Here is a 26,055-nt window from a genome sequence, read left to right on the forward strand (position 1 = left end):
TTATTTCCCAGTGACTGTTCCTGAGTGGCCTACATCATTTCGCTACTTACCGGCAAGGCGCTTACCTGGGCTACAGCCGTCTGGGAACAGCAAACGCCGGCATGTTCAAACTACCAACTTTTCTCGGAAGAAATGAGAAGGGTTTTTGATCACCCTGTCAGTGGGAGAGAGGCATCTAACAAACTGCTTCGGCTTCGCCAGGGGGTTCGTAGCATTGCGGACTACGCTATTGAGTTTAGCACTCTCGCTGCAGAAAGCCAATGGAATTCGGAGGCGCTCATCGCCACCTTTCGCCACAGTCTCACGGATGAGATCAAGGATGAACTGGCTTCCAGGGATCCGGTGAGTGATTTGGAGTCTCTTTTTGATATCTCCGTTCGTGTGGATAATCGTCTCCGTGAGAGGCGAAGAGAACGCCACTCCTTTTTCACTCCGTTTCCAGAGACCAGAGCTTTTCCTGCTTCGAAGCCATCTGAGAACCTCCGAGCCATCCCGAATCCATCTTTGACCGATCCAGAGGAGCCCATGCAGGTGGGAGTAACCCGCCTCTCGCAACCCGAACATGATCACCGAATGAGAGAGGGATCTTGCCTCTATTGTGGGAAAGCTGGCCACTTTCGCTCTTCCTGTCCAGAGTTGGTGGGAAAAGCCAGGGCTCATCCAGGACGGAGGGACCTGAGATGAGCGTAACCATCCCTTCCGACCCCACTGTGTCTAGGGTTTTGCTGGCGTCCTCCCTTTTCTGGGGCAATCAACAACTTGATCTTAAGGCCCTGGTGGATTTTGGGTCTGATGGTAACTTCATTGATCTGGGGTTAGCTAAACAGCTCAAGATTCCCCTGACCCATCCTGATCACCCCCTCACTGTTGTTGCCCTGGATGGAAGACCCCTGGGCTCTGGAACCATTCACCATCATACTGCCCCCCTGTGTTTGGGCGTGGAAGGACAACATTTCGAGACCATCCAATTCTCCCTTATCCACTCTTCCCAGTTTCCATTAATTCTGGGTTACCCTTGGTTGGCCTGCCATAATCCTCGCTTGGATTGGGCCACCGGTCGGCTTACAGAATGGGGCTCCGCCTGCCATACTAACTGTCTTCGCGCCAAGTCTCCCTCCCAGCCCCAGGAGTTCCCATCACGCTCTGAATTGTCCCGAGTGCCACCCGAGTATGAGGATCTAAAAGAGGTCTTCAGTAAGGTTCGAGCCACATCACTTCCCCCTCATAGGCCATATGACTGTGCCGTTGACCTCCTGCCTGGGACATGCCCACCTAGGGGTAGGATCTTTTCCCTTTCTGCTCCAGAGACCGCCGCCATGGAGGAGTACATCTGTGACGCCCTCGCCGCTGGCTTCATCCGTCCGTCCACCTCTCCTGCTGGTGCCGGTTTTTTCTTCGTGAGTAAGAAAGATGGAGGTCTCCGCCCCTGCATCGACTACCGTGGCCTTAACCGGATTACTATAAAGAACCGTTATCCTCTTCCACTCATGTCAACGGCCTTCGAGCTACTTCAGGGAGCCACGGTCTTCACAAAATTGGACCTCCGCAACGCCTACAACCTCATCCGCGTCCGCGAAGGGGACGAGTGGAAGACGGCATTCAACACACCTACTGGGCACTATGAGAACCTGGTTATGCCCTTTGGATTGACCAACGCCCCTGCTGTGTTCTAGGCGCTCATCAACGACGTTCTCCGAGATATGCTGAATCGCTTTGTTTTTGTCTACCTGGATGACATTCTCATTTTCTCCAAAACTCTTCACGATCATGTCCAGCATGTAAGACAAGTCCTGCAACGTCTGCTTAACAACCTCTTGTTTGTCAAGGCTGAGAAGTGTGAATTTCACGTTTCCACGGTTTCATTTCTGGGCTTCATCATCTCCAGCGGCAACATCCAAATGGACCCTGGCAAGACCCAAGCTGTCCGAGATTGGCCACCACCCACCTCTCTCAAACAGGTGCAACGCTTCTTGGGGTTTGCTCATTTCTATCGGAGATTCATCAGGAACTTTGGCACCATTGCTGCCCCTCTCCACGCTCTCACCAAAACCGCTTCCACCCGGTTCAGTTGGTCTGCTGAGGCTGCGCAGGCTTTCGAGGATCTCAAGCGGCGCTTCACGTCTGCTCCTGTCCTCGTGATTCCGGATCCCTCACTCCCCTTCATTGTTGAGATGGATGCCTCGGATATAGGAGTGGGTGCCGTTTTGTCCCAGCGGTCTAACGACAACAAACTGCACCCTTGCGCCTTTTTCTCTCGCCAACTCACTCCCGCTGAACGAAACTATGATATTGGGAACAGTGAATTACTGGCAGTTAAGTTGGAACTGGAGGAGTGGAGACATTGGTTGGAGGGGTCTAAGCACCCGTTCATTGTCTGGACAGGCCATAAGAATCTGGCCTATATCCAGGAGGCCAAACGGCTTGACTCTCGTCAAGCTCGCTGGGCACTGTTTTTCAATCGTTTTGACTTTGTCCTGTCATATCGTCCAGGATCCAAGAATCTCAAGCCTGATGCTCTCTCCAGGCAATTTGATCCACCCGAGCGGGAGAGACAACCAGAACCTATTATTTCTACTTCTCGAATTGTAGCACCGGTTCGCTGGGGGATCGAAACGCTGGTCAGAAAGGCACAACAGAGGGAGGCAGACCCTGGCAACGGCCCACCAGGTCGCCTTTTTGTTCCCAACACGGCACGCTCTCAAGTCCTGCAGTGGGGGCATTCGTCGCGACTCACCGGTCATCCAGGACGCTGGAGTTTCTTCGCAGAAGGTTCTGGTGGCCCACCATGGAGAAGGACGTAAAGGCGTTCGTGGCAGCTTGTGCCATTTGTGCACGAAACAAGAACCCTCAATCTCGCCCCCAGGGTTTGCTGCATCCTCTCCCCATTCCCACTCGTCCCTGGTCACACCTCTCGGTGGATTTCATCACAGGCCTTCCACCATCTCAAGGCAACACTGTCATTCTGGTCATCGTAGATCGCTTCTCCAAAGCCTGTCGTTTTCTGCCCTTGCCCAAGCTTCCCTCAGCCCAAGAGACAGCCGAGCTCATGGTCCAGCATGTTTTCAGGTTGTTCAGTTTGCCCCTTGACATCGTTTCTGACCGTGGTCCACAATTCGCCTCCCGGTTTTGGAGAGCCTTCTACAAACTCATTGGAGCTACTGTCAGTCTTTCCTCGGGTTTCCATCCTCAGTCGAACGGTCAAACAGAACGGATCAACCAAGACCTGGAGACGACCCTGAGGTGTCTCGTGTCCGCTAACCCTGCGACCTGAAGCCGTCACATCGTCTGGGCTGAGTACACGCACAACACGTTGCGCTGCTCCCCCACAGGACTGTCGCAGTTCGAGTGCCAGTTCGGTTTTCAGCCTCCACTGTTCCAGGAGCAGGAGCTCGAGGTGGGGGTTCCCTCCGCGGAGAAGATTGTCCAGCGTTGTCGGCGGACCTGGAGGAGAGCACGGCTGGCCTTACAACGAGCTTCTCGGCAACGGCAGATCCAGGCCAACAAGCGGCGCAGACCGGCTCCTTCATTCCGTCCTGCTCAGAGGGTCTGGCTTTCTACGCAGGATCTCCCGCTGCGAGTGGAGTCCCGCAAGCTGGCGCCCCGTTTCATCGGCCCCTTCATGGTGTTGAGGAAGGTCAACCCGGTGTCCTACCGTCTCCAGCTGCCCCGCTCCATGCGGATTCATCCTACCCTCCATGTCTCCTGGCTCCGGCCTGTGGCCAGCAGTTCCCTGGCGCCCGCCACGAGGCCTCCTCCTGCTCCCCACATCATCGACGGCCAGCCTGCTGGACTCTCGCCGGGTTCGCGGGGGCCTCCAGTTCCTGGTGGACTGGGAGGGATATGGTCCGGAGGAACGCTCCTGGGTCCCGGACCGGGACATCCTGGATCGCGATTTAGTACGGAATTTTTTTCGTCGTCGCCATGGACTTTCTGGGGGAACGTCAGGGGCCGTTCCTGCGGGGGGGGGGGTCCTGTAAGGAATGACCCAGATTCTGCCTCGCCTAGCCACCAGAGGGCTCCATGAACTCTCTTAATTGGGTCCTTCTTTATTCATTAATTGTATTCACCTGTGCATTGTTAGATACCTACTATTTAAGTGGTGTTCACTTTATGTTCATTGCTCAGTCTTGAGTTGCTCTGCCTGGTGATACTGCTTGCTTGTATTCTTTATTGTTGTTATTTTGTTTATGTCAAGTAAAGTCAACCTTTGTTTTGCAACCTAACCTCTGCCTCAGTTTGCCTTACTGCAGTTGGGTCCACCGAGTTCCGGTCCTTACAGCCTGGATCAGCATGTCTTTGCTGGTGTAGTGGTTGTATTCTCCGGAGACTGCATATTCGCGGTGGTGCGATGTTTACAAGCACGGGCAGCCAAGGTGTTGGTGTCGATAAAAGTGTACCGGTGATAATTCTCACAGTAGAATTCAGCTGGACATCAACGGATTTGACACGCGGACTTGATAGTCATGCCGGAGAGCAGTACTCCGCTGTAGAGTACACCAGGGCGAGTGCTGAAGTACGGAGGGTTTGAACGTTTGCTCCCCATGTGGATCCGGCTAGTCTCTGGATCAAGTTGACCCTACGCTTTTGTTTCTTCCCAAGGTTCTGGACATATTGTCTATATGGCAGGGTGCGATCAAGTGTGACTCCTAAATAGGAGGGTTTTTTTGGCATGGTTTACCTCCGCACCGCAAAAGGAGACTTTCAAAGCTTGGTTTGCTTGATGGGTGTGGAGGTGGAATGTCGAGGTGACGGTCTTTTGCGGGTTTGGCCAAAGTCACCGTAGGTGGAAGTAGGCCTCCATCCTCTGTAAATCACTCGTCAGGGTCTCCTCGGTGATGGACAGATTCATGTTTTGTGTGGCCAAGGCAATGTCATCAGCGTATACGAACTTGTGTGACTCTGTTTCGGGCTGGACCCATTGAACAACATGGGTGCCAGGACAGACTCCTGTGGGAGCCCATTGTTCAATGTCCTATATCTGCTCTCTGGGTGCCAGAGTACACACAGAGGCGTCGGTTGCTAAACATGGAGTTGAGAAGATGGATCGTTGTTCTGCAGGGTAAAATGGCAGACAGCTTGAAAAGCAGTCCATGCTTCCACACTGTGTCATACGCCACTGACTGGTCCACGAGTGCTACGGCGGTCATGAGCTGGCGCTGGAAGCCTGCTTCGATGTGCGTTGTTAAAGCTACCACTTGGCTGCAGCAGTTATGGCCGCTCTGGAAGCCCGCTTGCTCCTGAGGGACGGTTGGCTCGATGATGGGGGCGAGTCTGTGGAGTAGTCGCCTCTCCAGCACTTTATAACAAGTGCAAAGTGAGGAGATCGGGCGGTAGCTGGAGGCTTCACAAGCATTCCTCGCCTGCTTCAGGAGGGTTGTCACAGCTTAAAGGGACAGGCCTCCTCAGAGAAGTCCAACATGTTGGTGGCTCCAATAAAGTGGTGAAATCCAACAATGTTGAATTGGCAAGCCACATTCTTTCAAGGGAATGACAATCCTGCACCTCGCCTAGCAACACTGGACATCTATTGCCTTCTGCTGGCCCTAGAGTCCAGTGTAAGTGAAGGGGTAACAGCAACAAGTTGGACGCTGGACACCGTTACGGCCTCATTTTCTGGAAATGAAAACAGAAAATGGGAACGTTTAAAAATTGGGTATGGAAATTCATCCGTGAACAACTCGCCCCAACCGTCCAGCTCAGCAGCACTGGCCAACTGGACGCAATTCACAGGACAAGAGGGAGAGAGATTCTCAGCAGTCATTCCATTCCAGCACATGCAGCTTACCTCCGGGTCTGGGGCAGTGCAGGGTCAGGAAGTGAAATCAGAACGTTAGCGACGGAAGGGATGTGATAAAGGACAGAAAGAAAAAGCAGGAAATAGAAGAAAAGCATAAGGCAGAAAGAAGGGAGCCAAGACAATGGCCAATAGGAACCATAGAGTGAGAAGGACAGAAATTGACCTCTGTAGTGCCTGTTTTTTTTTTAGGCACTAATCGGCCTCCCAACGCTCTCAAATGGCGTCTGGGATTCCGATGGGAAATGTGCCGGACGCTATCTTGGGACAGTAGTTTGCACACGTACCCAACGAGCGCTAGCAGCATGCAGAGCAGGCAGGTTATGACGTCAATCAGTGACACTGGTTTGACACCAGCGCTGCCATTGCCGAATGTCACGCTTCAGCCTACGCCCTGTCTTAACCTCGCACAGCTGAACACGACGTTGAACAGCAAGAAAGACGCCCCCACCAGTGCTGCTTAAAGGGATCATGAACTACTTTCAGGCTAGTTCCTGGATTATTTCTCCTGGCTGCTGGTGCAATTGTATGTGTTTTTGGAGCTTTCCTATACTTGTGTAAAGTTTGAATTGTCTACAGGGAGTGGGTCTGGCTGGTGCTGAAGTACCTTTTTGTTCATTTAAAAGCTTGTGCTGAAAGAAGTTGCTTCCAGACATGGGTGGCCTGGTAGGGCTTCCTCTTGGCATTGAGCATGATTGGGAGAATGAAGAGAGGCCATGCAGAGCAGGACAAGCTGCTGGAAGAGGGAGGAGGAGGAGGGGGAGGGGGAGGGGGAGAAGGACTCTCCGCAGGAGGCCATATTTGCTGAGCTTTTTTAGGGAGCCATTCTCTTACCTCAGCTTCACTTCACTAAAGAGTGAGTGAAATCTTCCAACTGCTGCAGCCACAACTGTAGCCTCAGAGCACGAGGGTTTGCTCGATTGCAGGCTTCCCCATGGGGTAGGGTGCACATTGCCTTGTGTGTGCCTCATGAACTCGGCCTTTATCATGAACCGATGTTCCCTCAATGTGCAGCTGGTGTGTGACCACAGGCAGCACATCATGCAGGTGAATGCCCGTTATCCTGGCAGTAGTCGCGCTTCGTTCATTCTGTGGCAGTACCTGTATTTTACCCACCACGGCAAGTCAAAGACTGGCTACTGCGCGAGAAGGGTTATCCACTTGGCTCATGACTCTGGTCCAGAAGCCCTGTGCACAGCACGTCTACAATGAGAGCTGTGCTGCCACAAGAAACATTATAGAGCAGACCATCGACGTCCACAAGCAATGCTTCTGCCTGGACCGCTCTGGAGGAGCCCTGCAGCACTCGGCTGAGCGGGTCTCAAGATTCATCGTGGTGTGCTGCATGCTGCACAACCGTGCCATCATGAGGGAAGAGCCCTTGCCACCACCTATCAGGCGAGAAGCTGAGGAGCAGGAGCACGAGGAGGCGAAGGAGGTGGAAGAGGAGGAACAGGAAGAGGAAGGGTGGATACAATGTCGACAGCCCCTTTCTGCCCGGGCTCTACGTGATCAAATAATTCATGAGTGATACCAGTAACCTCAACCACACCTCCCCATTCACCAACAGTCCCACACTCCTTACCTTTCCTCTATCTCTGACCATTACATCATCCTCTTTCCGACAACACAAAAATAAAAACCACCAGAAAATGAACATACCAGTTCAATTTTATAAATTCAATCATTACATAATGAATACAAAAATAAGCTAATCACCCTTGTGCATTCCCTTAGTGCCTGTCTTCCGTGTGCCTTTGCCTTTCCTAGTGCTGCTATGAGGTGCTTCCCCATTGGCTGCAGCATGGCTGGTGGAAGGCTGCTGACCTCCAATTGAGGAGACTGCGGATGGTCTTGCAGGATGATCTTGATCAGTTCTGCGTCTAGAAGGCCCGGTTTCAGACTGCACCATCTCGGTCTGGGCTGCAGCAGTCTGGGCTGGCTGGCTGATGGGCAACAGCAAGGGCATTGGCGGAATGGCAGGGGTGGGAGCAGGAATGCTGTCATCCTGAGAAAGGATAGCAGGTTCGTGGTCCATGGAGCCATTGCCCCTCTCCCAATGCGTGCAGCGCCCCAGCAATCCTACACCTCTGTTGAACAGATTGATGGACTGCTGTGACGCCCTGGAAGCCCCTTTGAACAGTGGTAACCAGAGCCACGATGGCAACAGTTTGAGATTGCAAGGCAGCAGTCTGAGCTTCCAATGCAGCACTCAGATGTTGGATGGATGCTGCACTCGGATGTTGGATGGATGCTGCACTCCGATGTTGGATGGATGCAGCACTCAGATGTTGGATGGATGCTGCACTCCGATGTTGGATGGATGCTGCACTCAGACGTTGGATGGATGCCGCACTCAGATGTTGGATGGATGCAGCACTCAGACGTTGGATGGATGCCGCACTCAGACGTTGGATGGATGCAGCACTCAGACGTTGGATGGATGCTGCACTCAGACGTTGGATGGATGCCGCACTCAGACGTTGGATGGATGCCGCACTCAGACGTTGGATGGATGCAGCACTCAGATGTTGGATGGATGCAGCATTCAGATGTTGGATGGATGCAGCACTCAGACGTTGGATGGATGCTGCTTGTGCTGCAATGGAAGCGGAGACCTCGGCCATCAAACGCAGCATCATGGTGGGTTCCACAGGTGTGTTGATGGAGGTGGCTACCAGTTCCATGTTGGAAATGATGGGCTCCAAGCTCTGCGCAAAGCCCTGTGCTAGGATTCCTCCATGCTCCTTGATATTGTGCGCAGGCTTTCTGACAGGCTTTCCAGTGCACCAAGTATTTGGTTATGTACACCCATCAGCCTTCTTCTGTAGCCTGGCCCATCGAAGTCCTCATCTGACTCTGCAGCAGAACTAGTGCGCGACCTCTCCCTCTGGCGAGCAGGTATGTACGCTATCCTTCTCCCTCACTCTGGCTCCTGCGCACTTGTGTCTGGTGTCTCACCACGTGCCAATCCTTCCTCTAACCTCGCCTCTAAAATACGAGCAGTGTCAGTCTCAGCTGGTGGCTGCGAGTGTAAGATCGAGTGATGGTGTTCCCTCATCATCACTGTCTCCTTCCTCTTCCTCCACTGTCTGGCCAGGTTCCAGTTCTTGGGTATCGGAAATGAAAAGGGACAAGGGTTGGGTTGTGGTGAAGGGAGAGGAGAAAGTAAGAACTGCGTGCTTACACCATCTGCAGCTTATGAGTCGGAAGAGATTGTAGGATGAGGGAGAAGTGGGAATAGAGAAGGAGGATTAGATGTGCAGGTATCCTCATCATCGATCACTCCAGCCCCACCAGTGGCCACGACCTCAGCGGTGCCACTTCCCATGATGACCAGCACCACCTCCTCCATGGGGATTAGAACATGCAGGCGTGCTTGCCCTCCTCCAGTTCTTTGCTGCTGCCTGCTGTTATGCGCCACCTTCTCCTGCAAGAAAGAGGGAAGTGTGTCAGTGAGTGTCCTGCAATATGTTTGGGTGATGTGGCTGTCATGGTTGAATAGCTGCTGGTGTGTGAGAGTTGTGAGTGTGAGGCTTGCAACAGTGCCAAGTGTGTGAGGGTGAGGTGAAGCATATGAATGGTAGGGTTGAGTCCTGATTGTCGCGATTGTTGGTAGGTGGGTGAAGGGGGTGTGGTGAATTGAACACTGGATGAGGCTATTGGTGTCGTTGGCAGGATGTACCATTTGACGATGAACTCACTCACCTACCTTGACAACTCGTGACAGATGATTAAACTTACTCCCGTACTGTGTTCTTGGAGCTACACTCCTGACATTGACCTCAGCCGCTACTTCTTCCTACTGCCTCCTGAGCATATGTCTGGAGGGCCTCCTGCCCTCTGCGGATATAGGACCTCTCTCCTCCTCCATCTCTTCCACCAAGGCCTCTAGTACATTGTCAGAAATCCTCGGTGCTCTCTCTCTGCCATGGTCAGCCATTCCTCAATCTTTGACAGCACAGATTTGGCTCCCACCACCTATTCCAGCCACAATGCACCTCCCCTTTAAGGGGTGCAGACTGCCTTTGAGTTGTGCTGGCCACTTGCCATATCGGGCCCCCTGCTGACTCGTGCAGCCAATGAATGGTGGGGGTAGTGCTGGCTGCATGCAGCAATCATGTAAAAGAGCAGTGCGGCCTGCATCATAATGAACAGGCATAGGTTTAATCGCGTACCGTGATCCCCACGCCCATTTTCGGGGGAAGCGGGGGGGGGTTAGCCAATTTCTCCTCCATGGGAGCAACGGAATGAGAAGGACCTATAGGAACTAAAGACTGAGAAGGACCTACAGGATCCACAGAAGGAGAATGACCTATAGAAACCACAGTGAGAACAGCCTATAGGAACTACAGAATGAGAAGATATAGAAACGATACAATGAGAAGGATGTATAGGAATCCGAGAGTGAGAAGGACATATAGGAGCCACAGGATGAGAATAAACTATCGGAACCATAGAAGGAGAAGGACCTATAGGAACAAGAGTCAGCAGGACCGATAGAATCCACCGAGAGAAAGGATCACAAAGGATCTCCGGTTTCCTCCCACAGTCCAAAGATGTGCAGGTTAGGTTGATTTGGCTATGATAAATTGACCCTTAGTGTTAGGGGATTAAATACGTGGGGTTACGGGGATAGGGTGGGATATGTGTCGGTGCAGGCTCGATGGGCCGAAATGGCCTCTATCTGCACTGTAGATTCTGTGATTCTGTGAACTCATGAAAGGGCAAGGAATGGCGGCATTCCCAGTGATGCCCATGACCTGAGAATGAATAAATAATAATTTGTGGTGATGGGGAGAGGGGTTACTGAGTGACAGTGTGAGGGAGCTGGATTAACATCAGTAGAGATACAGTCAGTAACACAGGGTGCTGGGGGGAGAGGGGTTACTGAGTGACAGTGTGAGGGGGCTGGATTAACATCAGTAGAGATACAGTCAGTAACACAGGGCGCTGGGGGAGAGGGGTTACTGAGTGACAGTGTGAGGGGGCTGGATTAACATCAGTAGAGATACAGTCAGTAACACAGGGCGCTGGGGGGAGAGGGGTTACTGAGTGACAGTGTGAGGGGGCTGGATTTAACATCAGTAGAGATACAGTCAGTAACACGGCGCTGGGGGAGAGGGGTTACTGAGTGACAGTGTGAGGGAGCTGGATTAACATCAGTAGAGATACAGTCAGTAACACAGGGTGCTGGGGGGAGAGGGGTTACTGAGTGACAGTGTGAGGGGGCTGGATTAACATCAGTAGAGATACAGTCAGTAACACAGGGCGCTGGGGGAGAGGGGTTACTGAGTGACAGTGTGAGGGGGCTGGATTAACATCAGTAGAGATACAGTCAGTAACACAGGGCGCTGGGGGGAGAGGGGTTACTGAGTGACAGTGTGAGGGGGCTGGATTTAACATCAGTAGAGATACAGTCAGTAACACGGCGCTGGGGGAGAGGGGTTACTGAGTGACAGTGTGAGGGAGCTGGATTAACATCAGTAGAGATACAGTCAGTAACACAGGGCGCTGGGGAGAGGGGTTACAGAGTGACAGTGTGAGGGGGCTGGATTTAACATCAGTAGAGATACAGTCAGTAACACAGGGCGCTGGGGGAGAGGGGTTACTGAGTGACAGTGTGAGGGAGCTGGATTAACATCAGTAGAGATACAGTCAGTAACACAGGGCGCTGGGGGAGAGGGGTTACTGAGGGACAGTGTGAGGGAGCTGGATGAGATACAGACAGTAACACTGGGCACTGGGGGAGGAGCTACGGAGCCTGACATTGTGTTGAAAGACATGTGTTGTGCGTTCGATGAATAAGCAGTGTTACATTCTTGTCTCCTTGTGATTCAGGCGGAAGAGGAGTTTACTAATGCCCAGAATGAGTTTGAAGAACTGAATGCTCAGCTTCGTGAGGAGCTCCCTGAACTGTGGAGCAGGTACAGTCAGCTTCTGGAATCATGGCGCAGCCTCATTACAAAGAATATCTTCAGGGAACCGTCCTCAGACAGTAATGCAAAGGTGTCGTCTTGGATAGGCTTGCTACAGCAGTCTGACCCTGAACCGTTCCATGAGCGCTTTGTGCAGGGCTGGACCCTGAACCGTTCTGGGAGAGGTTTCATAGAATCATAGAATCATAGAAAGTTACAGCACGGAAGGAGGCCATTCGGCCCATCGTGTCCGTGTCGGCCGACAAAGAGCTCTCCAGCCTAATCCCACTTCCCAGCTCTTGGTCCGTAGCCCTGTAGGTTACGGCACCAAGCGCATATCCAAGTACTACTTAAATGTGTTGAGGGTTCCTGCCTCTACCACCCTTTCAGGTAGTGAGTTCCAGACCCTCACCACCCTCTGGGTGAATAAATTTCTCCTCAACTCCCCTCTAATCCTCCGACCAAGTACTTTAAATCTCTGCCCCCTGGTTATTGATCCTTCTGCTAAGGGAGATAGATCCTTCCTATCCACTCTATCTAGGCCCCTCGTAATTTTATACACCTCAATTAGGTCTCCCCTCAGCCTCCTCTGTTCCAAAGAAAACAACCCCAGCCTATCCAGTCTTTCCTCATAGCTAAAATTCCCCAGCCCAGGCAACATCCTCGTAAATCTCCTCTGCACCCCCTCTAGTGCAATCACATCCTTCCTGTAATGTGGTGACCAGAACTGCACGCAGTGTTCTAGCTGCGGCCTAACTAGTGTTTTATACAGTTCAAGCATAACCTCCCTGCCTCGGCTAATAAAGGCAAGTATCCCATATGCCTTCTTAACCACCTTATCTACCTGTCCTGCTACCTTCAGGGATCTATGGACATGCACTCCAAGGTCCCTCTGATCTTCTGCACTTCTCAGTGTCCTACCATTTAATGTGTATTCCCTTGCCTTGTTAGCCCTCCCCAAATGCATTACCTCACACTTCTCCAGATTGAATTCCATTTGCCACTTTTCTGCCAACCTGACCAGTCCATTGATATCTTCCTGCAGTCGTCGTCTTCATTATCAACCACACGGCCAATTTTTGTAACAGGGATGTGACCCCAAATTGGAATTCTGAATGGTGTGTGACTGAGGGTCACACAGGGGCAACTAGGGCTTCTTGAAGAAATGACTTATTTAGCATTATTGCAGCATTTCCAGTCAGGTTTTGGTCAGTGAGCAATGTGCTCATACACTGGTACCTCATACGTGTGCCTGGTGTGCATTGGACAAGCTCCATGAACTTTGCTGGCATCCTGTGATAGAACCTGGCTCGCAGGCCTGGCTTCCAGTTTATTTGGCCGACCTTCCCACCAACAGACTCGATTAACACAACCCTCTCACAGACAGCAGCCCCATACTGGGCTGTAGGGTACTCATGACAGAGCTGTGTGATAGCTGCCAGTATAAGCAAGGGATGCATCTCCGAGCACTGGGTGAATACCGTTAAACCTGGGCGCCTTTTGAGTGAACCCAGTTGACACAGTCACCCTCAGTAAAACCCAAATGCCCCGAAGGGCAGAGCACTGAGCACGGCCAGAGTGGTAGCTCAGGGCTCCAAGCTGTCCCTGTACCCCAGAGCAGGAGGGAGAGCAATGCAAAATGGGTTGGGGTGAAATTGGACAAGGGCGCGGTGCTACACATTGCATTGGTCACGTGTTACACGCACCGCCTGGGATGTAGCTCCATTGACTTCAATCAAACTGATTATCGGGCATGTACTCAATGGGCGATAAATGCGATTCTGTCTTTTGTGGCCCCTCCCACTTGCAGTTTCACTCCCGCAGTTTTTCAAATGGTGAATCGCCTTTGTGACAGTTAAACGTCACTCCTTTCTTTGCAGCCGTATTGGATGCTACGTGACAATATTTCAGAACATGTCCAATCTCCGGGATATTTTCTACCAGGAGATGAGCAAGGTAAGTACAGCTGAATCGGAGTTTCAAAATGGTTCAACATGCAGTAATCTGACTATGCATTACATTGTATCTAACCCGTGCTGCACCTGCCCTGGGAGTGTTTGACAGGACAGTGTAGAGGGTGCTTTACTCTGTATCTAACCTGTGCTGTACCTGCCCTGGGAGTGTTTGATGGGACAGTGTAGAGGGTGCTTTACTCTGTATCTAACCTGTGCTGTACCTGCCCTGGGAGTGTTTGACAGGACAGTGTAGAGGGAGCTTTACTCTGTATCTAACCCGTGCTGTACCTGCCCTGGGAGTGTTTGATGGGACAGTGTAGAGGGAGCTTTACTCTGTATCTAACCTGTGCTGTACCTGCCCTGGGAGTGTTTGATGGGACAGTGTAGAGGGTGCTTTACTCTGTATCTAACCTGTGCTGTACCTGCCCTGGGAGTGTTTGACAGGACAGTGTAGAGGGAGCTTTACTCTGTATCTAACCCGTGCTGTACCTGTCCTGGGAGTGTTTGATGGGACAGTGTAGAGGGAGCTTTACTCTGTATCTAACCCGTGCTGTACCTGCCCTGGGAGTGTTTGATGGGAAAGTGTAGAGGGACCTAGGTAGTGGAAAAGAGGGAAGTCATATGAAGTCAGAAATAGATGGTAGAAAGGTGAGAAGCAATAAGCAAAGGAGAGGAACACAAAGGGCCAAACTAATTCACAATGAGAGTGTGAAAAAAGCAAGCCTGAAGGCTTTGTATCTTAATGCTAGAAGCATTAGGAACAAGGTGGATGAATTAGTTGTGGAAATAGAGGTAAACAAGTATGATTTGATTGGGATTACAGAAACGTGGCTGCAGGGTGGGCAAGGCTGGGAACTTAACATCCAGGGATATACAATATTTAGGAAGGATCGGCAAAAAGGTAGGGGAGGTGGGGTAGCATTGCTGGTAAAGGAGGGGATTAATGCAATGGAAAGGAAGGATATTAACTCGGATGAAACGGAATCTGTATGGGTAGAAATGAGAAATAGCAAGGGGAGGAAAACGTTAGTGGGTGTGATATATAGGCCTCCAAATAGTAATATGGAGGTGAGGGAAGGCATAAAAAGGGAAATTAGAGAAGCGTGCGATAAGAGCACAGCTGTCATCATGGGTGACTTTAATTTACATATTGATTGGACTACCCAAATTAGTAAAAATTCTGAGGAGGAGGAATTCCTGGAATGTTTTCGGGACGGTTATCTGGACCAATATGTCGAGGAGCCGACTCGAGATCAGGCCGTTTTAGACTGGGTATTGTGCAATGAGAAGGGACTTATCAGCAATCTTCTTGTACGAGGCCCCTTGGGTCAGAGCGATCATAATATGATCGAGCTCTCAGTCGAGATGGAGAGTGAGGAAATTGAATCAGAGACTAAGGTCCAGAACTTAAATAAAGGGAATTACGAGGGTATGAGACGGGAATTGGGTAAGATTGATTGGGTGGTGTTTCTGGGGGGATTGACAGTGGATAGACAATGGCAAGCATTCAAAGATAGAATGGAAGAATTCCAGAACATGTTTGGCATAAAAATAAACCTAAAAAGGTGACTCAACCGTGGATAACGAGGGAAATTAGGGACAGCATAAAATCAAAAAAAAGGGCATATCAACTGGCAAAAAAAAGCACCAGACCGGAAGATTGGGGGCAGTACAGGATACAGCAAAAGAGGACAAAGGGATTAATCAGGAAGGGGAAAATAGAATACGAAAGTAAACTTGCAGCAAACATAAAGACAGACTGCAAAAGCTTTTATCGGTATATCAGGAGGAAAAGACTGGTAAAATCCCAAGTCGGTCCCTTGCAGTCCGATTCGGGAGAATATATAATGGAGAATAAGGAAATGGCAGACCAATTAAACTCATACTTTGGTTCTGTATTCACAAAGGAGGACACAAATAACCTCCCAGGAATATCGGCAAACATAGGGACTAATGAGAGGGAGGAGCTGACAGAAATTAGTATCTCTAGGGATATGGTGTTGGGTAAGTTGAGGGGACTGAAGGCCGACAAATCCCCGGGGCCTGATAAACTACATCCTAGGGTACTTAAGGAGGTGGCCCTGGAGATAGCAGATGCTCTAAGGATCATCTTCCGGAACTCCATTGACTCGGGAACAGTACCCGTGGATTGGAGGGTAGCTAATGTTACCCCAATATTTAAAAAGGGGGGTAGAGAGAAAGCAGGGAATTATAGACCAGTAAGCCTTACATCGGTTGTGGGCAAAATGCTAGAGTCCATTATTAAGGATAAAATAGCGGAGCACTTGACAAATGGGGAAAGGATCGGACAGAGTCAACATGGATTTACAAAGGGTAAATCGTGTTTGACTAATCTGCTGGAATTTTTTGAGGAAGTAACTGGTAAAATAGATGGGGGAGAGCCAGTGGATGTGGTGTACCTTGACTTCCAGAAAGCCTTCGATAAGGTTCCACACAAAAGATTATCATGCAAAATTAAGGCTCATGGGATTGGGGGCAAAGTATTAACGTGGATAGAGAACTGGCTGGCGGATAGAAAACAGAGAGTTGGAATAAACGGCTCGTTTTCGGAGTGGCAGGCAGTGACCAGCGGGGTGCCGCAAGGATCTGTCCTGGGACCCCAGCTGTTCACAATATATATAAATGATCTGGATCAGGGAATTGGATGCAATATTTCCAAATTCGCTGACGACACTAAACTAGGAGGAGGGGTGGGCTCTGATGAGGATGTCAGGAGGCTACAGTGCGATTTGGACAGGTTGGGGGAATGGGCGGATACGTGGCAGATGCACTATAATGTGGATAAATGCGAGGTTATCCACTTTGGGGGTAAAAACAGGAGGGTAGATTATTATCTAAATGGCAATAGATTGGGAGATGGGGAAGTACAGAGGGACCTGGGTGTTCTTGTGCACCAGTCACTGAAGGAGAGCATGCAGGTGCAACAGGCGATTAAGAAGGCAAATGGTATGTTGGCCTTCATATCAAGGGGGTTCGAGTATTGGAATAGGGATACCTTACTACAGCTGTACAAGGTGCTGGTGAGACCGCATCTGGAGTATTGTGTACAGTTTTGGTCGCCCCATCTGCGGAAGGATGTTCTTGCCATGGAAAGAGTGCAACGGCGATTCACCAGGCTGATACCTGGAATGGCGGGAATGACCTACGAAGAGAGATTAAATAGTTTGGGCTTGTACTCACTGGAGTTTAGAAGATTGAGAGGGGATCTCATCGAAACATATAAAATTATGGCAGGCCTGGACAGGCTGAATTCAGAGAGAATGTTTCCAATGGCCGGGGAGCACAGAACCACGGGCCACAGTCTAAAAATAGCGGGCAAATCATTTAAAACAGAGATGAGGAAAAATTTCTTCACTCAAAGAGTGGTGAGCCTGTGGAATTCCCTGCCACAGAGGGCTGTGAAGGCTAATTCAATAAATATTTTCAAGAGAGAATTGGATATATTTCTGAAGGCTAAGGGGATTAAGGGTTACGGAGAAAAGGCGGGGACGGGGTACTGAACTGGTAAGATCAGCTATGATCTCAGACGAAGATCAGCCATGATCTCATTGAATGGCGGAGCAGGCTCGAAGGGCCGAATGGCCTACTCCTGTTCCTATCTCTATGTTTACTCTGTATCTAACCCGTGCTGTACCTGCCCTGGGAGTGTTTGATGGGACAGTGTAGAGGGAGCTTTACTCTCTATCTAACACATGCTGGACCTGCCCTGGGAGTGTTTGATGGGACAGTGTAGAGGGAGCTTTACTCTGTATCTAACCTGTGTTGTACCTGCCCTGGAAGTGTTTGATGGGACAGTGCAGAGGGAGCTTTACTCTGTATCTAACCCGTGCTGTACCAGCCCTGGGAGTGTTTGATGGGAAAGTGCAGAGGGACCTTTACTCTGTATCTAACACGTGCTGCACCTGCCCTGGGAGTGTTTGATGGGACAGTGTAGAGGGAGCTTTACTCTCTATCTAACACATGCTGGACCTGCCCTGGGAGTGTTTGATGGGACAGTGTAGAGGGAGCTTTACTCTGTATCTAACCTGTGTTGTACCTGCCCTGGAAGTGTTTGATGGGACAGTGCAGAGGGAGCTTTACTCTGTATCTAACCCGTGCTGTACCAGCCCTGGGAGTGTTTGATGGGAAAGTGCAGAGGGACCTTTACTCTGTATCTAACACATGCTGCACCTGCCCTGGGAGTGTTTGATGGGACAGTGTAGAGGGAGCTTTACTCTCTATCTAACACATGCTGTACCTGCCCTGGGAGTGTTTGATGGGACAGTGTAGAGGGAGCTTTACTCTGTATCTAACCTGTGTTGTACCTGCCCTGGGAGTGTTTGATGGGACAGTGTAGAGGGAGCTTTACTCTGTATCTAACCCGTGCTGTACCTGCCCTGGGAGTGTTTGATGGGACAGTGTAGAGGGAGCTTTACTCTGTATCTAACCCGTGCTGTACCTGCCCTGGGAGTGTTTGATGGGAAAGTGTAGAGGGACCTTTACTCTGTATCTAACACATGCTGCACCTGCCCTGGGAGTGTTTGATGGGACAGTGTAGAGGGAGCTTTACTCTCTATCTAACACATGCTGTACCTGCCCTGGGAGTGTTTGATGGGACAGTGTAGAGGGAGCTTTACTCTGTATCTAACCTGTGTTGTACCTGCCCTGGGAGTGTTTGATGGGACAGTGTAGAGGGAGCTTTACTCTGTATCTAACCCGTGCTGTACCTGCCCTGGGAGTGTTTGATGGGACAGTGTAGCGGGAGCTTTACTCTGTATCTAACCCGTGCTGTACCTGCCCTGGGAGTGTTTGATGGGACAGTGCAGAGGGAGCTGCACTCTGTATCTAACCCGTGCTGTACCTGCCCTGGAAGTGTTTGATGGGACAGTGTAGAGGGAGCTTTACTCTGTATCTAACCCATGCTATGCCTGCCCTGGGAGTGTTTGATGGGACAGTGTAGAGAAAGCTTTACTCTGTATCTAACCCGTGCTGTACCTGCCCTGGGAGTGTTTGATGGGACAGTGTAGAGGGAGATTTACTCTGTATCTAACCCGTGCTGTACCTGCCCTGGGAGTGTTTGATGGGACAGTGTAGAGAAAGCTTTACTCTGTATCTAACCCGTGCTGTACCTGCCCTGGGAGTGTTTGATGGGACAGTGTAGAGGGAGCTTCACTCTGTACGTAACCCGTGCTATACCTGCCCTGGGAGTGTTTAATGGGACAGTGTAGAGGGAGCTTTGCTGTGTATCTAACGTGTGCTGTCCCTGCCCTGGGAGTGTTTGATAGGTTAGTGTAGAGGGAGCTTTACTCTGTATCTAACCTGTAATGATCAATAACATGTCATTCTAGAGTGGTACAGTAGATGGAGCCGTAGAGCTGTATATTTAGTTGTATGTGTTTAAGACTACACTACCCACGATGCACTAGGCTACCCACAAGGCAGTAGTCAAGATGGCTGCTTGCCCACAGAAGTACACATGCTGAATCTCTACAGATGCTGTACCTAGAGAACGTGTACTGAATAAATGATTAGCTAGAAGCTAGCTGTTCATAATAAGAATGTCTAGTTATTAATGAACATAGCATGGTACCAGGAGTTGTGAAAATCTGCTAAACATTGTGAAACACGACACGGAGTCTTTGAAGCCACCAGGAGGTTTGAATCTCATGGGAAATGTCGACTACAATTGGCGGGCTTTCAAACAACAATTCGAACTCTGCATTGCTGCCATCGGGTTCGGTACGAAGCCAGACGCAAGGAAGGTAGCGTTGCTGCTCACGATTGCAGGCCCACAGGCGATAGAGGTATTTAATACATTTTTATTCAATCCAGAGGAGAACAGAGAAAAATTAGACGATGTGCTAAAGAAATTTGATACACATTGTTCTCCCAAAAAGAATGAAACCTATGAAAGATACGTGTTCCGTTCAAGGACACAGCAGCAAAATGAGACTTTTGATAGCTTTGTGACCGATCTGAAACTGAAAGCACAGACATGTAATTTCTCTGAACTGAAAGCATCCATGATTCGTGGCCAGATTGTGTTTGGTATTCAGGATAAAAAGGTCAGGGAACGTCTGTTAAGAGAAACCGAACTGACATTGGAAAATGCTGTGAAAATATGCCAAGCCAGTGAGCTAGCTCGACAGCATGCGAAGACTTTCAGTGAAATCAATAATGATGCGATTGTAGTAAGTGCTGCTGTCGGTGCTGTGTCCTACAAAGGGAAGAAACATGGGCAGAACAGAAATGAAAAGCAATCGGAGGAAGGAATTTTTAATTGTAAACGCTGTGGTTACAAACACCAGTTAAAACAATGCCCAGCGTTTGGAAAAATATGCACAAAATGTCATGGAAAGAATCACTTTGCCAAACAATGCTTTTCAAAAGTAAAATCAAAGAAAGGGCAATGAGTTAATGTGATTGAGGACACTGATTTAAGTGAGACATTTTTTGTAGGAATGGTGTCATGTGACAATATAGAAAAGGATACAGAAAATGTGCAGCCCTCAGGAATAAACAATGCTGAACATGAAGTTAATGCAGTAAAAGAGGACAAATGGATGATCCCACTGCAGGTAAATGGAGCATTAGTTACATTGAAACTAGACACTGGGGCAAAAGCAAACTTAATCAGTATGAGTGACATTAAAAATATGAAAGAAAAGCCCAAAATACAGAAAAAGTCAGTACAGGTAGACTACCCTTTATCCGAACTTCCGAAAACCGAAACCCTCTAAAAACCGAAGGTTTTTTCGGTCAGCGTAAGTCGTGCACACGACATGACCAGAGTGGCGCACGACTTACAGGCCTAGCCGGATAAGGGATAGTGTAGCGTTTTTCCGCACTTCTGAAAACCGAAATCGCTCAGCGTAAGTCATGCGCACGACCCCGACCCCCGCCGACCCCCACCCCTGACCCCCCGCCGAACCCGACCCCCGCCGAACCCGACCCCCGCCGACCCCGACCCCCACCGTCCCCCCCGCCGACCCCCACCCCCGCCGACCCCCCCCGCCGACCCCGCCCCATTTCGGATAAGATATAGTGTACCAGCCTTTATCCGCACATCCGAAACCAGAAAACCTCTGAAAGCCAAAAGTGGCGCAAAGCATGACTTCTGAAAACCGAAATCGCTCAGCGTAAGTCGTGCACACGACCCCGACCCCCGCCGACCCCCACCCCCGACCCCCCCGCCGACCCCCACCCTTCGGATAAGGGATAGTGTATCCTTTATCCGCACTCCCGCAAACCGAATTACTCTGAAAACCGAAGTGTTTTCGCTCACCTTCCGAAATCCGAAATTTTCCGAAAACCGAAACACGGCTGGTCCCGAGGTTTTCAGATAAAGGATAGTCTACCTGTACTACTGAAGAGCTATAATGGTCAGAAAATAGATAGCTTAGGTGTGTGCAGACTTAAAGTGACAGTCAAAGACAAAGTGCATCATCTCATGTTTTCTGTTGTGGCTGAAGGACTTGATTCACTACTAGGTGAAAAGGCTTGTGAAGAGTTAGAACTGGTCAAGAGAGTCTACCGTATAAACTGTGCCATAAGCAGACCAGATGACTCGGTGGATTCTGTAGTAAATAATTTCTAGGATGTGTTCAAAGGATTTGGAGTTCTACCATTCACTTACAAGATCCAGCTAAAGGAGGATGCTCAGCCAGTGGTACATGCTCCACGAAGAGTTCCAGCACCCCTGCGTGACCGGCTCAAGAATGAACTGGACAGAATGATCACACTAGGAGTCATCAGGAAAGTCGAAGAGCCAACAGACTGGGTTAACTCCATGGTATGTGTGAAGAAAAAGAACAATGATCTAAGAATATGCATGGATCCAAAGGACTTAAATGCAAACATAAACCGTGAACAATACCAGATTCCCAAGCGAGAAGAAATCACCAGTGAAATGTCAGGTGCCAGATACTTTACAAAACTCGATGCCTCACAAGGATTTTGGCAACTAAAACTGGATGAAGAGAGCACCAAATACTGTACCTTCAACACACCATTTGGCAGGTATTGTTTCCTCAGAATGCCTTTCGGGATAATATCTGCATCTGAAATCTTTCATAGAGCGATGGAACACATAATTGAAGGTCTGGAAGGAGTCCGGGTCTATGTTGATGACATCATCATCTGGGGCTCCACACTGAAAGAACACAATGAGCGACTGACTAAAGTGCTACAGAGCATACGCCAGAATGGACTGAAGCTCAACAAAGCCACGTGTCAGTTTGGCGTCCAGGAAGTCACTTTCCTAGGAGATAATCTATCTGGTAAAGGAATAGAGCCAGATATGGAAAAAGTAAACGCCATACTCAAAATGCCGCAACTGAATCTTGTCATTCACCACCAGAACAATCTCATGAAAACACATCAGACTTACCCGTGCTGAGAAGATCCACACGTGTAGTAAAAAAGCCTGATAGACTTAATCTTTGAGTACAAAGAAAAACTATATTGAAAATGTATTGACTGTTGTGAAAATGTTTATGTTTATAGAGCACTAACAAAAGTGTTACTGATATCATCTTTATCGTTTTTCTTGAAAGTTGATTGATATTGATTTTGTTAACCTCAAAGAAAGGGGGATGCAATGATCAATAACATGCCATTCTAGAGTGGTACACTAGATGGAGCCGTAGAGCTGTATAGAGCTGTATATTTAGTTGTATGTGTTTAAGACTACACTACCCACGATGCACTAGGCTACCCACAAGGCAGTAGTCAAGATGGCTGCCTGCACACAGAAGTACACATGCTGAATCTCTACAGATGCTGTACCTAGAGAACGTGTACTGAATAAATGACTAGCTAGAAGCTAGCTATTCATAATAAGAATGTCTAGTTATTAATGAACATAACATAACCCGTGCTGTACCTGCCCTGGGAGTGTTTGATGGGACAGTGTAGAGGGAGCTTTACTCTGTATCTAACCCATGCTGTACCTGCCCTGGGAGTGTTTGATGGGACAGTGTAGAGGGAGCTTTACTCTGTATCTAATTCGTGTTGTACCAGCCCTGGGAGTGTTTGATGGGACAGTGTAGAGGGAGTTTTACTCTGTATCTAAACCGTGCTGTACCTGCCCTGGGAGTGTTTGATGGGACAGTGTAGAGGGAGCTTTACTCTGTATCTAACCTGTGCAGTACTTGACCTGGGAGTGTTTGATGGGACAGTGTAGAGGGAGCTTTACTCTGTGTGATAAAAATAATAACTTCCGGGAAGTTATGTCATCACTTCCTGTGAACTGTGAACTATGAACTATGAACTGTGTACATACCTCACTTCCTGTCATGTGTCACTTCCTGTTGGACTGGTAGAAATACTGGCCTGTTCAGTATTGTAAGAGGCTTCTACCAGAGGCATGGTAAAGACCTCTCTTGTATATAGTGTGTTTATAAGTTACTTAAAGCTTACTTTAAAGTTACTTGATGGTAAGCCTCCTTTTTCTTACATCAATTTAAGTAACTTAGTATTTACACTCACGAATACTAGACCTTCGGACAAACTCGGAATTAAGGATCCAGGGAACCACCCATCATGGAGAAAATCCTTAGACCTATTCGTCTGGACTTGGACCCGAATGCACCAGCAGCTGGCAGGGTATGGAAGCATTGGTACCGTACTTTTGAGAATTTTCTGGATGAATGTGAAGCAGATGCTCCTGCTAGATTGAAGATACGTTCGGACGTCTAAAAATGACCCTCTTGTAGACGAGGTCGAACTAACCGATGCCAACCCCACCTATGCAAACATACGATATTCCGACGGCCGAGAATCTACCGTATCATTACGGGATCTGGCTCCCTGCCCACCAGGACCTAGTGGGACATCGGGTGATGGCATTTCACCAGGAAACTCTTGGGACCTATCGGGTACCCCTCTCCAGGATCCTGATCGGACACCAACTAGCTTGGTGCCGGTAGAACCCCGTGCTCAAGGTTGCGACCCTCCCAGTACCACGCATGAAAGTACTGGTCTGCCACAGACCAGCTCTGCACCTCCCTCTGAACAGAGGCAGTCTGACTTTGAACCTATTGGGGCTCGTACTCGAAGCCATGATCTCCCCGACCCTTCACAGGGCAATCCAGGCCACACGGACTCTGGCCAATGGCCAACCGCATGTAAGCGGACCAGCGACCCTCTACGACGGGAATCCAAACGGGTGCGACTCTTCCTTGTTCGGCGGCTGCGGACCAAAAGGTAGACCACAGCCTCCTAAACCTGCAGGAGGGAAGAATGTGATAAAAATAATAACTTCCGGGAAGTTATGTCATCACTTCCTGTGAACTGTGAACTATGAACTATGAACTGTGTACATACCTCACTTCCTGTCATGTGTCACTTCCTGTTGGACTGGTATAAATACTGGCCTGTTCAGTATTGTAAGAGGCTTCTACCAGAGGCATGGTAAAGACCTCTCTTGTATATAGTGTGTTTATAAGTTACTTAAAGCTTACTTTAAAGTTACTTGATGGTAAGCCTCCTTTTTCTTACATCACTCTGTATCTAACCTGTGCTGTACCTGTCCTGGGAGTGTTTAATGGGAAAGCGTAGAGGGAGCTTTACTCTGTATCTAACCCGTGCTGTACCTGCCCTGGGAGTGTTTGATGGGGACAGTGTAGAGGGAGCTTTACTCTGTATCTAACCCGTGCTGTACCTGCCCTGGGAGTGATTGATGGGAGAGTGTAGAGGGAGCTTTACTCTGTATCTATCCCGTGCTGTACCTGTCCTGGGAGTGTTTGATGGGACAGTGTAGAGGGAGCTTTACTCTGTATCTAACCCCTGCTGTACCTGCCCTGGGAGTGTTTGATGGGGCAGTGTAGAGGGAGCTTTACTCTGTATCTAACCCATGCTGTACCTGCCCTGGGAGTGTTTGATGGGACAGTGTAGAGGGAGCTTTACTCTGTATCTAACCCCATGCTGTACCTGGCCTGGGAGTTTGATGCTGAGATTGAACTGAAATTGCCCATGATCATGACACTGTAGCGTCTGACACACTCGCTGCTGTGTTGATCTTTTTTTTCTTCATTGCTGTCTCACTGAATGGACTCTTTCCCCATCGTCACCACTTCCTGAGAAGCCCCCTCAATGCATTGGTTTTGTGTTTACCATTACTTTCGCATGTGTTTGTGTCTTTGCAGCTGAACCAGGGCCTGTACTCTGTGATGACAAAGCTGGAGAAGCAGCACAGTACCAAAGTGTTTATTGTGAAGGGGGTTGCAAGGTAAGTTGTTACAATCCCAGCACGGCACAATATCATTACTTAGCAAGAGTTCATGGTTCAGACCATTGGATGGGGTGCCTGCTGACACTGCCGGAGAATCCCCTTGCCAATCATCCTGAACAGTTGTTAAATCAGACAATAATCCCGATACCGACATCCGACCATTCCTCATTACCTTTGTGCTGGCAAAATATCAGACAGTAAATCTTCACAATGTGCAACCTCTAATACCCACCCCCTCAGTGTGCAGCCTGTAATACCCACCCCCTCAGTGTGCAACCTGTAATACCCTCCCCTCTGTGCAACCTCTAATACCCTCCCCTCAGTGTGCAACCTCTAATACACTCCCCTCAGTGTGCAACCTCTAATACACTGCCTAAAACCGACCTCTTTGACCAAGCTAATGGTCACCTGTCCTAATTTATCCTTATGTGGATCTGTGTCAAATTTGTTGTCTTAAAATACTTCTGTGAAGCGCCTTGGAACGTTTTACCAAGTTAAAGGCGCTATATAAATACACGTTGTTATTGTTCTAATACCCTCCCCCACTCAAAGTGCAGCATGGAATACCCTCCTTCACATTAACTGCATCAGAGATAAATTAACAAGTAAAACTTTCTAGCAAAACAACCTGCCCTCAGTTGAAAATGATTGATCACAGGTTCACCTCTACTGGTGATAACTCGCACCAACTGTTGACTGTCACGGGTCAACAATACAACACTGGCGTTCCATTAATTCTGCAACTGTTAGTTTTCTGTTCTTTAGTATTTTGGCAGCCTCATTCCCTCCCCTTTTTTGTTCCTCCTCTCCTGAGGGTGCCAACTGTTGCTGGGTGAACCTCTATGGGCATCAACTGCCCTCTGGTACTTCACCCGAGTGGCTGGCTTCAGGTGTGAGCCCATACAGGGAGTGCTTTTAGTTTATTGCACCCGGGGGAACGTCCCGGCTAAAGCCCAGTCGTGTTGTCACCCACCATCCAATCACACACCCAGGGGAGCTGAGGCCAATTCTAGTGCTACCACTGCTCTTCGGCTGAGATCAGCTAACTCGACCTGGGGCCTTCTGGTCTGTGGTCTGTGGGGCTCAGTACCACACCAGGCAGGGCTTTCACCGACCGAGCCACCTGGTGGGCTGTGATGTTTCTTTATTGAGATT

At 49.4% G+C, this 26,055-nt stretch overlaps 1 protein-coding gene across 2 annotated transcripts in view; it reads left to right on the forward strand.

Annotated features, from left to right (window-relative positions):
- LOC147096970 (uncharacterized) overlaps window positions 1-26,055 on the forward strand; it is a 1,290,222-nt gene that overhangs the window by 1,211,437 nt on the left and 52,730 nt on the right. For both annotated transcript variants that reach the window (XM_085972683.1, XM_085972684.1), the window contains 3 exons: window positions 11,636-11,721; window positions 13,593-13,668; window positions 24,815-24,897. In XM_085972683.1, coding sequence (XP_085828809.1) covers window positions 11,636-11,721; window positions 13,593-13,668; window positions 24,815-24,897 — 245 coding nt within the window. The remainder of the gene's footprint in view (window positions 1-11,635; window positions 11,722-13,592; window positions 13,669-24,814; window positions 24,898-26,055) is intronic.

Source organism: Somniosus microcephalus, chromosome 33, assembly GCF_052327205.1.
Source record: "Somniosus microcephalus isolate GS21.2 chromosome 33, FLI_Smic_1.0, whole genome shotgun sequence".
Classification (NCBI taxonomy): Eukaryota; Metazoa; Chordata; class Chondrichthyes; order Squaliformes; family Somniosidae; genus Somniosus; species Somniosus microcephalus.